Source organism: Vidua chalybeata, chromosome 3, assembly GCF_026979565.1.
Source record: "Vidua chalybeata isolate OUT-0048 chromosome 3, bVidCha1 merged haplotype, whole genome shotgun sequence".
Taxonomy (NCBI): domain Eukaryota; kingdom Metazoa; phylum Chordata; class Aves; order Passeriformes; family Viduidae; genus Vidua; species Vidua chalybeata.
Genome location: NC_071532.1, coordinates 12,742,945 through 12,758,607, shown reverse-complemented (window position 1 = coordinate 12,758,607; position 15,663 = coordinate 12,742,945). Strand labels below are relative to the sequence as shown.

The 15,663-nt window shown below is 38.2% G+C and overlaps 1 protein-coding gene across 1 annotated transcript in view; it reads left to right on the top strand.

Annotated features, from left to right (window-relative positions):
• TTC27 (tetratricopeptide repeat domain 27) overlaps positions 1-8,707 on the top strand; it is a 113,646-nt gene extending 104,939 nt beyond the window's left edge. The window contains exons 17-20 of the mRNA XM_053939484.1: positions 1,042-1,239; positions 4,623-4,734; positions 5,314-5,414; positions 8,442-8,707. Coding sequence (XP_053795459.1) covers positions 1,042-1,239; positions 4,623-4,734; positions 5,314-5,414; positions 8,442-8,564 — 534 coding nt within the window. The 3' untranslated portion in view covers positions 8,565-8,707. The remainder of the gene's footprint in view (positions 1-1,041; positions 1,240-4,622; positions 4,735-5,313; positions 5,415-8,441) is intronic.
• Positions 8,708-15,663: the final 6,956 nt, after the last annotated feature.

Here is a 15,663-nt window from a genome sequence, read left to right as displayed (position 1 = left end):
GCAGCTATTCACAGGTCATCTTTGAAGTTAGTTTTATTACTATCTTGATATTGTGAGTGTGATTTCAATGTGTTAGTATCACGTGGACAAAAATGTTGAAGCGTTAAAGTTGCCAAATGACAGGCTCACAAGTTAGGAAGTACCAGCATGAAGGTATTTGTGCAGCTCTTACTGGCCCATCTTGAATGCAAGCCTGATGAGACTTCCATTTTGTTTTCATCCTTATTTCTTCCCCAGTCTCTGTGTCTCCTGTACTGCACAGGACAAGTATTACTCACTTGATAAGCCCCAGCTTTTCTGGGGTTTATTATCTTCTTATTCATCATATTATCTACTGCCTTGATTTGCATTTGCTGTTTCTTATTTTGCTGAGGAGAAACTGAGGCAAAGTTTTCTAGTTTTCAGTGTCCAGTTTGGGACAAAAAGACTGGTATGATGTAGCATTTTTTGCATGCAAAGCCAAGCTCCCACCAGCAGCTGCCCATGCTCAGCATTTCTGCAGGTGAGATCTCACATTCTCAAGCCAGTGATTCAAAAAGTATGGCCACTAATGAATATTTGTAGAAGACTTTGATTGAACTGAGTTAACTAGTAATTGACCAGGAGGTATTCCATTGCCTTCCAGTTTCCATTGCCTTTCAGTTTCCATAATATCCACTGTCCATCTTTCACTTTCTGCAGGTTGTTAAATAGAGGTCCTGTAAAAAACAGTGCCTCCCAGTACCTGAATTAATTTGGCTCAGCCTCTTTACTGATCTTTTTATATCTGTATTAGATGGTAAAAATATCTATAAGGTATTTTCTGGTGCAATTTCCTTTACCCAAATTTCTGTCTTATATTTTTGGCCTCTTCACCTGCACCAACATAGATAGACTCTTATAGGTGAGGTTTAAATCACTTGAATTACTCCATATATTTCTTAATAAATTCTGTACTTACCATATGACACAATCATTAATAGAGACCAAATATTACAGATAACATTATATATACTGATGTTGATTTGAGTTGAAATATCAAGTCTCTCCTGCTTTTTTAAGGTGCTGTCTATTCTGGTCAGAGCAGTAGTGGATGGTTTGGCAGATCGTGCTGGGGAGGTATCAAGTGGATTGAAGGGGAAACTGCAAGAGCTCTTGGGCAGAGTCACTTCACGAGTGACAAATGATGGGGCAATCTGGAGACTTTATGCCCAACTTTATGGAAATGGAGAGAATGATAGTAGTGAAGATATTGAAAAGGTAAGAACTATAGCGCTGTCGTAGAACATGCTCTTGTTCCAGACCTGTTTTGCTTTAGTGTTTTTATAAGTACATTGGCTTCTCTTCATGTTCCTACAGCACACGGTTTTGTTATACACAACAGGAGCAAGATGTTTTACATCAGTTTTCTTGGACTTTAGAAAAAAAAAATCTCGTTTTTTACCAGTGTTTCATTTCAAAACATCCTATCACATCCTACATAGCATATGTGTATTGTCCTGATTTTGTATTCTGAAACTTTTCTTGGCAACAGTCTAACATCTATAATCAAATGGTGGTGTGGGTTTTGGCTTTTTTTAAACTGAAATATTTGATTCAGAAGATAGTATATTGCAACTTCTGAAAAAAAAAAATGGAACTTAGAGGCATGATCCAGTAGCAGCATAAGCCATCTGTGTTCTTTGTAATCACTAAAGGAAAATGCACTTAAAATAATCTACACCACAGTTAGAGTACCCAGAGTAAAAATTGTTTGTCCTTAATTAGCTTAAAATGGAATTAAATAATGATATTTAATCCTTAGTGTGTTGAACCATTGGTTTCTCTTTACCCATCACTGTTTTTGCTATGTTAACTTCTATTTTTTGTCCTTATCACTTCCCAAGGAATTAAGTTGATTGCATTTCCAGAATAACCACTCGCACTGCTAGAAGTGTTTACTTTGTTGTATGCTTGAATGTGCTTCACATTGGATATTAAATTTCAAAAAGTTCAAATAGCCTTGCACAGTTCAAAAATAATTAAGGGTCATCAGATCTTCACTGAAGTTGAAAATACACAAGGTCAGCATTCAGTATATGTTCACCAATGGAGAATGCCTTTGGCCTGGGCAAAAAATGCCTCTCTGGAGGATTGCTTAATATCGAGCAAGGAAGGTGGTTAGGCCTACAAATTGTATTCCTGTGGGCTTAAATTTATAATTATTTGTGCCTTGCTCATTGTCTCTTTGTGCTTTGCCCTGTGAAGAGCCTTGTTTAGTCATTTTTGGTGTCTATTATACCTCCAATTCCTCCCTTTTGTCTTCTCTGTTTTTCTTTACAGCTGAACAGTACAAGGAATTTGGCTTATTTAGAATGCAGAAATACAGACACTGCAATATCCTGTAATATATCCTCAAATTCTTACTCAGACATGCAAAGCAGCAGAGGCCCTGTCTATACTATGAATGTAATCATTTCAGAATCTGGTTACATCACGGTATTTTTAACTAACCCGGTTAAAAACATGGTTTCAATTTGTAGAGTAGACAGTACTTTAACTGTGTGTCCTAATCAGGCTGGTTGTGGAACACACAGTCTAGCTTGCCTGCGAGATGGAATGATGTTTATAAATACTTAAGGTATGCTTACATGTGTATCCAAATATCCTGGTATGACAGATCATAAAAGAGCAAAACTGCCTACAACCACAACGTATATTAATTTACAGTGTAGAAATTAATTTGCAATGCAGCAAATAATCACTGATTTCTGATATCATATTATGAAGTAAAAATGATAAAACCAGTATTTATTTGCTTTACTGCCACAAGCACCACCATGAGTCAGTCAGATATTCAGTGAATATAACTATCTGTAGAGAAATTCTAGATATATAGTCAGTTTGCCACCAAAATTTATTAGGCAGAAGGTCAATGAATTCTAAAAGGGCATTATTTACTATACTGGCATAAAAGGACAAAGAGATGGGAACAAACTTTTAAATGTGTCATGCACCTCCTTACAAATGTAGGATTTGACCTTTACTCCATGCCTTTCCATTCTGCACCTTATTTAGTGCAGGTTTAATTATATTTAACCAATTTTGTCCTAACAAAACATTGAATTTGAAAGAACAATCTTGTATGTTTGGTTATTGTAAAAGAGTGTCTTGGTTGCTGGGTTTTTTTACTTTTCTGTTCTGCTGATACATCTGATGCCACATGAATCATTATGGTCTATAGTTAAAATTCACAGTGGTGCTTTGTAAATTGAATCAAAGTCAGACAAGGTTTGCAAGTTAGGAGTGTAAAACTACTGAAGTATTGGGTTTGTGGTTCTGTTCTGGAGTTTTTTTCTTTAGCTTAGCATATATTTACTCTCACACTTCAATATATCTGAACTGCCACCTCATTCAGTACTTATTTTTTCCCTACACTGGATGCAGTCCAGTCCACACCTCTCCCACTAGAGGAATCTTTCCAGCCTTCAAGTTTCCTGCTGATCCATCCCAGGCTATGAATCCCTTCTGTTCCTTGAACTTTCCCCAGCTCATAACTGTTTCCTTTCAGGATAAATCCAGGTTCCAGAAGTGCAAATAAACAGCCCACAAGACTTTGAATTCTTTTCCCTCCTTGACATCTGTCAGCAAACCCCCCTCTAATTTGCTGCTCTGACTCAGACACATGTAGACTGAAATCAGACTGCTGTAAAAACTGTTCCTTCTCTTAGAAATTCTTGCCTCTGCTTGCCAGAACTACTACCAGTTATAACCTAGCTTATTATGAAAATAAAAAAAAAAAGTAATTCACTCTGGTTTGACTTAATATCCCTTTATTGCCATTTACAGCAGCATGAGCAGTTCAGTCACCTGTGCCATTGTGATTGGAACTCTGGTGGGAGAGAGAAGGTGGAAGCTTCTGGGGTGACAACCCTCACAATCAGAAGTCTTTACTGTGTTCCCACACTATGTCCCACACTGAAACTTTTTTATTCTTCTATATTAAACTCTTAAAAAAGGTAGCTGGAGAGTTGTCATTGAACTAAGCCATGTAACTTCTGGCTTCATATTTGTTTCATGTTTTTGATGCTGTAGAAAGAAAACAAAATTCAAAAGCAAAAATCAATTTCTTCTGCTAAATTTATTTTTTCCTCTTAATGGGACCCTCCTTTCATATTGCTTACATTTTTTTCCTGTTCACACTGAGAACCAGAGCAGTATGGCAACTAATAGCTACATCTATAAAATGCATATTTCCCAAGATTACATATACAGGAAGAAAGCTTTGATGTATTCACTTAAATTTTTTTAGATATGAATTTGCTGTTTGAAGTGTGAATGCAAGTATTTTTCTGTTTTTCATGTGCATTTAATTATGATGACTTGGCAAACATGGGTCACATCCATCAGTCTAGACAGATTTTTAAAAGATAAAAATTAGACACATGTTACTTTATATGCTTCTCATACTTGAGCTGCAGTGTTGGTGAAGAACATCTGTGTTACAGCTGGTGCTTACTGCTGCAGAGGAGGACAGTACTCCAACTCACAGGAAATCAAGTATAGTAAAGATAGATTCACCACTAATTTTGTAGAAACTTAAAACTATTTTAGTTTCCTAGTTGATTTTCTGATGTACTCTTTTTTCTTTTTCCTCCTTGTAGTCACTGCAGTATCTCACTAAGGCACATAAATGTGAAATTCAATCAAGTGACTGGGAGAAAGATGTTTCTTCTTTTAAGGAAGTGGTGAAAGGAGCCATAGAGATTGCACATGGTATGTTCTACCTTTTATTTTTCATGAAGAGTGTAAAAAATATTTATTAAGCTTAGTGACAAAATAATACTCTACCTATTGTATTTATTCCTACTACTAGGAGTCCTGTAACAGAGTATCATCCTGATACTGCATACAAAAATATACTTGGAATGAGGCAGAAATTGTGTAGGATGAGTCAGTAAACATATGACTGGTAAACATGGAATCAATTAATTTTATGATCTAGCAACTTCATAAAGCAAGTGAAAATGCATCTGCAGTTCATCTCAGTCCTCAGATCATCACATGAATTGTTTGATTGAGTATGCTGGTCAGGAAATGAATGAAACTTACTAAGATTATTCCCTGTTCTGTGACACTTATGTTTAAGAAGGATACAGATACCTGTTGTGTCTAGAGTTATCTTCTCAAAATTACTTGGCTTTTTTTTTACTTTTTGGTTTTTTGGGGGGATATTACATTTAAAATTGTCTGTGGAGGGTATCAAGATCCTTAATTAAATGTTTTTGTTTAAAGATTATTGCTAGAGGGGTAATGCTTTTTTTGTTTTGGGGTTTTTCTGTGTTTGGATTCTAGTGGCTATAAAATGCAGCAAGAACAGATCTAATTGTCAGGAAGCTTTGCAGATACTTTCTTCAGCTCGGCTCAACTTACGTGGCTTGTCATCTAAGGCAAAGGTAGGAATGTTAGAAAGGTAGGAATTTTTGTTTGAAAGCTAGAAATCTTTGTTCTGTTGCCAGAATTTCTCTGTTTTGAATCAATTATAGATCAAATAATACCTGCCTGTCGCAGTGCATCATCAGATGATGTTCATCTTTATGCTGTTGAGGATTCCAGTTTTAAGTAAACTGTTATTTCCCTTCTTCCTTCTAGGCTTTGATTGCAATACTAGTGTAAGAGACAGCATTGACATTTTAGAGTAAGGTAGAACTTCACTTAAAATGTTGAGCAAACAGATTTGAATGTTTGAAAGCAATCAGTCATTTCAAAGACCTGTTTTTAATGTGAGTAGTCATGGGATAAACTGGGCAGTCTCAGAAAAAATGGATCGAAACCTGCGGAAAAGACCCAGATGTGTCAAGATTGCTTTGCATCACTTGGAGTGTTTTTAAAAGAGTTATTTATTACAAGACAGAACTAATTTTTAATCTGGTTTTTGTGGATACCCTACCAATTCAGATATCAATTACTTGAAAAAGTCATCGTATTTGAATCATACTTTTTCTGTTAAAATACACATCTTAAAATGGGATTCTTCCTGCCTGTGGAGTTAGCAACTGTGAATCACAGAGCTGAAGTTTTATGATGTGTGCTTGTGTTACAAAGTGTTGCTTTGTCATCAGTGTGCTAAACTTGGCTCATTTTCTCTTAAGTCCTTTAATTTTAAGGACAAAAGTCTAGGAAAGTTGCATAAGCAAACATAAGCTGGATCTGTAACTCAGCTTGAAGAAACAGGCATAAGTAAGACTTTCAAATGTGTTGAAAAAAGAGACAACATGTTTTGCTGTTACTCACAAAATATGATTGTGTTTTCTTTAAAAAAGGTGCATAGACTGAGCATTACTGTAGATAAAGCACTAAATGACATAAATTATATAAATACAAGTACAGGTAGTTTATATTATTTAATTATCTGAAAGATTAAGAGTGTATGAGTCTGGTAAATTCTATTTTAAGTTCCAAAGGCACTAATTAAATGAACATCTATATTATTGGCAGCTAATGGTTTTGTGGTACTTCTGAGAAAACTGTCATATTAGAAATTAAGCATTTTTTGTTGTATTAGAAATGAAGCATTGTATGTGAACTTACTGGTTTTGCATCCATTCCAAGATGCCATCTTACTTTGAATTTGAAGTCATATTGAATGTTCAAAGTATGTTGTAGTTTAAAAACTCAGTCAACTTCTGTCAGATCCTATGCACAAACAGTTTAGCACTGTTTATGCCTGTCCAAGCTTGACTGCATCTCATTTTGCTGTCTCGTGAGTCAATATTAGTGTGGGATTATTTTTTTTTCATTTTTAATTTCAGCTGAAAAAAGTACTTTAAAATGTGCTAAGAGCAGACTCACTAGTTAATATTTGAGGAGGAATCAAAGAACAGTGAAAATAACTGATAAAATAAAAGATAAAATTCCAAAATTTTAAAGTCAGGACATGCAATTGGAACAAATCAGTAGAACAGGTGAAACAATGTCACTGCTTCCAGGATCTCCATCTCTTGATGTTTGAGCTCCTGTGTTGTGCCAGACTCACGAAGCACCTGCAATCTGCCAAAGGCTGCAGATCAGAAATGTGCTGCTACTGGGCTCTTTTCTGTACAGAGCCTGCTGGGCTCTGTACATGCTGTGGCAAATAGCACAGTGGGCACTCTTCTGGTCCTTGTCCCAGTGCATCACTTGGATCTGACATCGTTTGTAAACACATGAAATGTGAGTACTGTTTTGGGGAGACATGGGGCACAAAGCCCAAAGAGAGATGCTGCTTGAAACTTCCCCAGGTTCTCTCTAGCTGAATAGATTTCTCTAACTGTGTAGAGAAAAAAAAAATTTAAAAAGAGAAAATAATTATATCATCTTGATTTATTTACCCGTCTTACCTGAAAGAACCAAATTTTTCTGTCACACTCCCAGTGTGAGGTTTTTGGGCTGAAAGTCAAAGAAGTTTCTGTACTTGTAGCACGAATATGTTCCTATTTTTGTGTAAGATGTTCCTTAGTGACAACATTGTTTTGAGGAACAGTGAATACCTTAGCTCAAGCCTTTTAAGTACATTTTTGTTTATATACAAATTTGTATTATCCCATTGTGTTTTGATGATATACTGATGTACAGATGTACTCCAGAGCAACTTTTGTTTTCTTGTTTTGTTTTTGTCTCTAAACATAGGATTTGTGATTGTGTCAAATGAAGTGTGAATCACTCTCCCTTTATATAATGATGGGAAAACATATGTTTGGGTGTCCCCCCTTCCCCATATTTCTGTGTAGTGGTACCTCACACAGCCTCAATATTAAATAGATCAAGATTATGATAGCTCATGAGTTAGCTGCTTTTTTTTTGTTTGTTTTTATTAATGTCTTAAGGTCTTTAAGAACAATCTTTATTACTCTGTAGTGTTTTGCTTTCTCTGCTTTAACCTAGTTACACACAGGTGAATGCCTCCACCCATGCATGTCTTGACATCAAATGTGAAAAAATATTTATTTGAGGTTTTGGAGAAAGTGAAGCAACTGAATATGACATTGGGGAAAATGGTTATTAAAATTCACAACCAATTTATCAGGAGGTGGGCTTGTAAACTGCAGTGACAGAATGTGAGATGCTCTTCTAATTTGAGTTTCATGAAAAAGTCCTTTACTTTCAATGGAATCAGGAGTCAGTGTAGGCAGTCAGGTCAGAGAAGAAACCCCACGTCCACAGAAGGATTTGACCCTTTTGGCACAATAGCAGGTGCATGGCACAGATTTCAGGTCTATATGCCGGATGTGTGTCTGTGTGTGTGTGTATAACTTCTGTTTATTAGCCACAAAATGGCTTTTTCTTTGAGAGAGATACCATCACCATTTACAAAATAATGAAAAGCAGTATAGAGATGATGAGCTTCCTGTATTTTGTCTCTCCCCTGAAAGAGAGAAACTGTACGTATCTTTTAAAGGTATTTATTTATAAAGTACTTACAAGTATTTCTTTTTGTTGTGCAGCAACTTTTCATAGATGTAACAAGTAATGAGGTTCACAGTGAGATAGCTGATGAGGTGACAGCTATGGACAACATGATTGCTGAACTTCAGGAGCTGAGCAAGCAGCTGAGAGACCAGTGCTGACATATGGACCAGATTTTAGGATGGGATGATGATGTTTCTTTTGCCACCACTTTTGCTAATGAAATGGTAACAATTCCACTTTTGCTGATGAAATGGTAACAATTCTCAGGCAACAACACCCTCAATAAACGCATTTCTGTACAGTGCTGTTCTCATGGTCAGCTTTTTTCAAAGTTCCGGCTGCCTTTTAAGATTCTTTCTTATCTGGTCCCACTGTCTTACAAAGTTGCATGTTTTGGTTCTTCAGCCCCAGATTTCCTGGAAGAGAGCTGCTGATGTCTGTAAGGTGATTCTGGAGGATTAATTCTGCCTGCTTCATCCACCTGGGTGCTGGGTTGCTGGAGGATGCTCCACTCAGGTGGGGGAGCAGGGGAGGTGCTAGTCTGGAGGAGATGAAGAAGCAAGCAGCCAGAGGTGGGAGCTGAGCTCAGCCAATTTCCCATTTTAATTCAGTGTTAATTGCTTACAGGGTGGGAGTGGGGTCCTGAGAGCAAGAATTTAGTCTTTTTTGTTCTTCAGGTAATACAGTTAAAGTAGAAAGCTCCTTTGTTGCATTAGGATTTGCAAGCAGTTATTACTTAAAGCAGTATTGGTTTGTTCAATACACATAATTTGTGTCCCATGGGCAATAGACTGGTACTTCATTTGGGCTTTTTATAGGCAGGGCGATTTCCCCTACTAAGGCAGCAATAAAACTGCAGTCTAATCTAAAATACTTACATCTGACTAGACCCAAGTGTCTTATTTTCATCTAGACTATTTTGCATTGTTTCATTTCCCAGCATCTTTGCTACTGCTCTTCTTAAAATAAGATTTTTTTCAGGGTTTTCCCGAGACCCATGTGAAATAATTCCCTCACATATATGGTTTTGGCTTGCTCCTTCCTATGAGAATGGTGTGATTATCTATTTTCTGGCTTTGTACCATCTGTGGTATGATCTGTTGCTGAATGATAAGAATTTTCTCCCTGAAGAGAAAGCCAGAAGAAGGTACAAGTAAACCAAACAATTATTTTGATTTGAAGCAGCAGTACATGCATATTATTTTGGTGCATGAAGGGGTAAACCATCTTGACACAATTGTAAATCTGCACATCTTTGTAAGGCTTCTTAGAATGGAGAATAAATTATTTGTTGACAGTATTTAAGCATGAGATTCCCACAGGAATTGCCATCTTTGTAATAGATTTACCTGCTAGTGAAGGACAGCTGCCTCCAAAACACCTCTTTGTTGAAATTGCCCAGAAAGGAGGAGACAGTGTAAGTTTCTGCAGAGGGAATTTGCTTTAGCAGCTTCCATTTTGCTCACGCATGTAATGAGGAGTCCACCTGACTGAAAAAAGAAAAGGGCTGAGAGTTTTGTGACAGACAGGCACCACTGCCATCTTTTTGATATGTCTTTATGTTTTGATGTGACTTAACCTTATTCACAAAGGAAAATATTTAAAACTATTATTTTGTTCCCAGCACTACGTTTTTTAGGAGGAAAGAGTTTAGATGTGATACAGTTCAGTGGCAGAAAAATCTTGAAGTTTTGTAGTAATCTTATGGCAAATTTTAAACCAGAATTATATGCCATGACTAGCTTGAAAACCTGAGATTTGAATTCTGTTGTCTTGATTTAAAAGACAGTAATTCTATTGAGTCTACCTGAGACACTTTATAGTTGCAGTTTAGCAGTGGAGAACATGAAGCCAGATTCTTTTTTGTGTAATGGTTTCTGCTTGTGTCGTGGTTTGACATAGAAGTGAATCTTCTCAGGAAGTTGGGGTCAAACCAATCAGTGGTCAGGTTTGGATATTGGCACCTGGAGTGACCACCGAAGGCATGGACAGGGGGTTAAAAGCAAGAACTCCCACGGGAACTCTCTCTTTGGTTCCGGTCAGAGTGCAGTGCAGACTTCCCTGCCCAGCATGGGCAGGGTGGGGGAAGGAAAGCCATGTGGCCTGGGGGAGGTAGGCCAGGGGCTGAAGGACGGGGACCGGGCGGGCCCCTGCGGACGGAAGGGTGGAGAGAAACTGAGATGCCTTTGTTCACCCCCTCCAGAGGGAAAGAGACAGAGAGCCTGACGGCACCTGAAATTTGCGGGCAGAGGAGAAGGAAAAGGTGGGGGGCAAGGTGCCCAGCCGTGGGAGTTGGAGTCCTGGGCAGAGATTTCAGCTGTCCAGGGAGTCTGAGACTTTTAACCCTTTCCTGAGAAATGAAAGCTTTGTGAAATATTGCTCCTCCTTGATTTGAAAGAGAAGAGAGACAGTCTGGGACCTGAGATGTTAGAAGAAGAAATTCTAGGTGGGAGGAGATGATGGAGTGGCTTGTGGCTGGACTTTTCTTGTTAGCCATAGACTGAACCAATTTCTCCTGCAACAGAGACTGCATTTTTAGGGGGATGCAATGGTGAGCCAAGAGACCTGCTTCAGCGACTACCAGCACAGGAATGGAGTGAACAGAGAAAAGCTGAGGAGGACGTGGTGATGCCCTCTGTCTTCAAGACGAAGATCTCTGTTCTCAAGACCCTCGGCCCCGGGGGTGGGGGGGGGAAATGGGCAGGGCTGTGGTCCCAAAATGAGAAGCTGAACTGTTGTTTCTTTTGGTCCTTGGCAAAGCATCCTTAAAGGAGCCCTATGAGCAGTCTGTCCATGCACAGTGGTGAGAGCACTGTGACATGGAAACACAAGAGGTGGCAATTGTGTTTCCTGGGGGTCTGTGGTGCAAGAGGGACTCCTCTCTCCCTTGATGGACTGAGTATTGATTATCTGAAGGGTGATGACTTGATTGAGAGTCCAAGTTGTGTCTCACTGTGGTTTGTTGGAGTTTGGGTGGGGGGAGGAAGAATGTTTTGGAAGGTTTTCATTCTGGATTTAATGTGTGTCTTTTATCCTAGTAGTAGCTTAATAAAGTTCTTTCTCCTTTATTTCTAAGCTTGGGCCTGCTCTGCTCTGTTCCTGATCACATCTCACAGCATTTATTTGGGGAAGGTGCATTTTCATGGGGGCGCTGACATTGCACCAGCATCAAACCATGACAGCCTACCATTTATAAAAGACAGATGGGAAGTTAACACTTCATGTGGAATATTAGAAGAGACTGTGAAAAAGCCTTCAAGTCCTTTTCCCTTTGATTTTGTTATTTTGAAAATTCTTCCTGTTTCTTTGCCTAAGGTGGTCAAGTGAAAAAGTCATTCTGCTCTTTCAGTGTCTCTTCCTTACAGTGCTTCACATGTTTTCTCAGCACAGATCTTTTACCCATTTGTGCCTCCCTGTCTTAGTAGAGGCATGGAATGTAAGCAGCTTTGTCTTTCACCTAGTACAGGGAAATCCTGGTAACAGCAGACAGGGTGTTCCTGTAGAGGGGGGTGACTAGTGTTATGACAGCACGTCAGTTTTCCTGTCACAATTAATGTAGTAGAGGGGAGATGTCTGCAGAGACTTATAAATACACAACTGAAATATGCACAGACAATGTACATGGTGTGAAAGATGGCAAGGCAGGAGCTGACTCATCATTAAGGAGTCTGGCTTTTCAGAGTGGATGATGCCAGAAGACCTCAGCCAAGACTTTATCCATGAGACTGAACACCTGATGTAAATCTCTGTACCAGGTATGTACTTGCTACCTCTTCCTGTGTATTGGTGGTGTTTTCATCTTCCTCAAGTACAAGGTGAGCCCATACTTTGAGTTTCTTTGGAGATCATCACAGGCCTTTTAAAACTTTCCAGACACAAAAAGCATGTCAGTTTTGTGTGGTACGGATTATCTGTGTTCATGCCAGCAGCATTTGGTTCAGAATAGCCTTAGGAGACCATTGTCATGAAGACAATGTCTCTATAAAAGCTCTGGCTGTCAAAAAAAAATCTGGCTAGTATTGAAAAAGGAAGAATCATTTCCTAAACAGACCTCAGACTTTTCAGCTCTCCATCTTATGGGGAGCATCTGTTTTCTTACTTGGATCACTCTCATGACAACTGCAGAATCCTTGAGAGTTTAGCAGAACTGGACAGTCCTTTCCTGATACAGCTGTCACATCTGCAAATACCTCTATAACCCCTCTGTTATTTTCAAAGCTCTGTGTGCAGCACATGCTACCTATTATTAATTAGTGTAGCATGGACTCAATTAAGAAGTACATTGCAGGAATGGCTTACAGTTCACAGTAGAACTTTGGGTACTTTCCAATCTTTTTTGTCTTTCTGACTTCAGAAGTATTGGGGTTTCCCCCTTTTGATGTCTGTCTGCCATTAATGTGGTGTGACATGGAGGTAAAACAGATGAGTCTAGATCTTTCAACTTCTACCAACCCAGACAGGGAAAGCAACTGTCTCAGAGTTTTGATGATGAGTATAAGCCAGGAAGTATGACCTATGAAAGAGAATTAATTTCTGTGGTCTAAAAGGGTTTGTTATTATGTCTTTGACCTAATATGGTTCAACACATGATGTATTTTCAGCCCCTGGTGGTTAGAACCTAGGGAAGATCTCTGATTCACCCAAAGGGCTGTGTCAGGCTGGGTGTGGTATTAGAAGGTTTTTTGGGGGTTGGGACATTACTCATGAGCTGAAGTGAATGTTCTTAGGGTTGGTGGGGCCACTGACTCAGGCAGGTCATCCTAAGTACAGGCCAGTAAATGTTGTGTTTCATGTCACATTGTCCTCGGTGTTCTTCCACCACACTGATCAATGCATTCAGGAAGGCAGGCAGTTCTCATCCCATCATTCATGCAGAGCTCTGTACTAAAACTAGGGAAAGAAATAAAGCTTTGAATAAATTTTCAGTTCTAAAAATGGTGCATGTTTTATATCAAATACAGAGGACACATTTACAAGATCAGCTTTTGGTTGTGTACATACATTGGTAAAAACTATGTCTCTTCAAAATAAATAAGACAGAAAAAAACCCAGGTGTTAATTTTACCCTACTTTAGAGAAGCTGTAAAGTCTCTTTGAAATTATTTTGACTTAGCTCTTCTGCTCAGTATTTCTGTCTCAATATCAGTGACTGACAGTACAGATGGAGTTAATGTATTTCAGGAGATAAAAGGAAGCTAAAGAAACTCATTCTATTTCCAGAGGAATACAAATTAATATACAAGTACCTAATTTTTTTCTTCATCTGCATTCATGCAGAGCTGTGTACCAGAAGTGCATACAAAATAGAGAAAACAGCTGATAGGGTACAATTTGGGTTCTCTGAAATTAAAAATAAACTGGAATTTGATAGGAAATACATTACTGTAAGGAAGAAAAGATTACCATCAACTGTATGGAGTTGTTGTCAGTGTGATTACTCAAACTAAGTGCTTTGTATTTCAAAAATGATTTTAATTTTTTGTTTCTATTGTGTCTATATATTTGTAAGCTTATATGCGTACCTGTATAAACAAGCACATACACACATGTATAGAATCTTTTGTCTGTTACAGAAACAGATCTTAATTCTGAAGGTGTAAGAAGTACGTTTACAGAAAGGTGCATCTCATGAAATCTGTATGCCTTACAGAGACTGGAAATCAGATCAGATGTAGGAAAGTCATTCCTGTACATTTTACATGATGTGTTTCAGGCATAAGAATTGCAAATAAGGTGAATTTGACAAGTTACTGGCAATAAAGTGTTTACATTTATACAAACCCCAGTGTAATACTGCAGTAGGGCAAGTTTTTGCAGCATTCAGGAGTACTTAAAAATAGATAGGTTTCAATCAACCAGTAGCTTATACAGGCATGTGCTCAAATATAGTAGCTGCATTCATTAGGCAAACGTTTCTACTAATCCTTCAGCTACACTAATAGAAGAGTTATCCTTTATGGGCTGAGTGTAGTAGCACAGGGTTCTCTTTTTAGCTATTAACATCCTTTGAAGACTAAGGTCTAACCATTATTAGTGACAGTATTTTGTTTTCAGCAAATGAGTTGAAAATTGGTACCTTAACAATATGTTGTTAGAATTCCTTACTGAAAATGGAGACAACCTTGCTTTTGGGAGCAGCTTATATGCTGTAGTTAAAGTGAATTTGTTTCAGCTCTTTAAACAAAGAAAGCCATCAGACAGTAGTAGCTATCTTGCTGGATATTTGGTTTGGTTTGTTTTACTATTTTTATAGCATTTGTCCTTTCACTTGCATTTTTTCCTTTGCACTTTTGATTCCCTTGTTAAGGCAAGAAAAGTAAGTTTGTGGATTCAGGCTCTCTTCATTGAGCAAGACAAGGATGCTGAGTCAAGTAATTGCTGCTCTTCTCTGCTGAGTTAGGTGAAAGACTTACTACAAATTTAATCTACTAATACTGATATAAAGCTAAAATGATCCTCTGCAACAACAGAGTGGTTTAAGATTAAAAATCTATGTTAAACAACTGCTTTCTTTATAGAACTGTTTTCCAAATTAAGTATGAATGTCCATTTTTCTGTTTCTAGTTTACTCTGACCTGAATGTTTTCTCAGAACACACCAAGAACCTTTTCATCACCAGTGATGTCATATGTCCTTTCTCAATTTTTTTCCTATTTATTTTACACCTCAGTGACCTGTGAGTCAACTACAAGAGTTCTTGGCCAAAAATCAGTGTAACAAACCAGGCAAAGAAGTACCAGCCAAGAGCCATGCAATGGAAAACTGGGTTTAACAGCATGAAGATCTTCAAAGCTGCAAGTTAGCCTATTAATGACATCACTGCTGAAGTGAGCCCCTACTAATAAAATTGTAGGGGTTAACTTCTAAAAGCAGCTTGCTTTTAGAAGTGAACCCCTACAATTCATCTCTTTTCCACTGTCATCTCTAGAGGAGCATCATATTCTTTCTGTCTTAAATGCAATCATTGCATCCACTTCCAAGGATTTTTCCTGCTTAGGAACTGCTTTTCAGTTCCTGCTCACTGGAATGGTGATCCTACAAGCACGGAAACTACCTTTGTGTTTCTTTCTCCACCCTCTCTGGCAGAGACTTGACTTGCCCATCTTTGTGATCTCTCAGCCTTCTGCCAGTTTTTGGAATTTTGGTCCGTGGAAAAGCACTCCTAATTTTTATTGTTCTTTGTGTGCTTCTGCCTCGCAACAATTTCATTTTGTCCCTTTCCAGCAGTGCTATCTCACCATCCCATCCCTGTAAAAG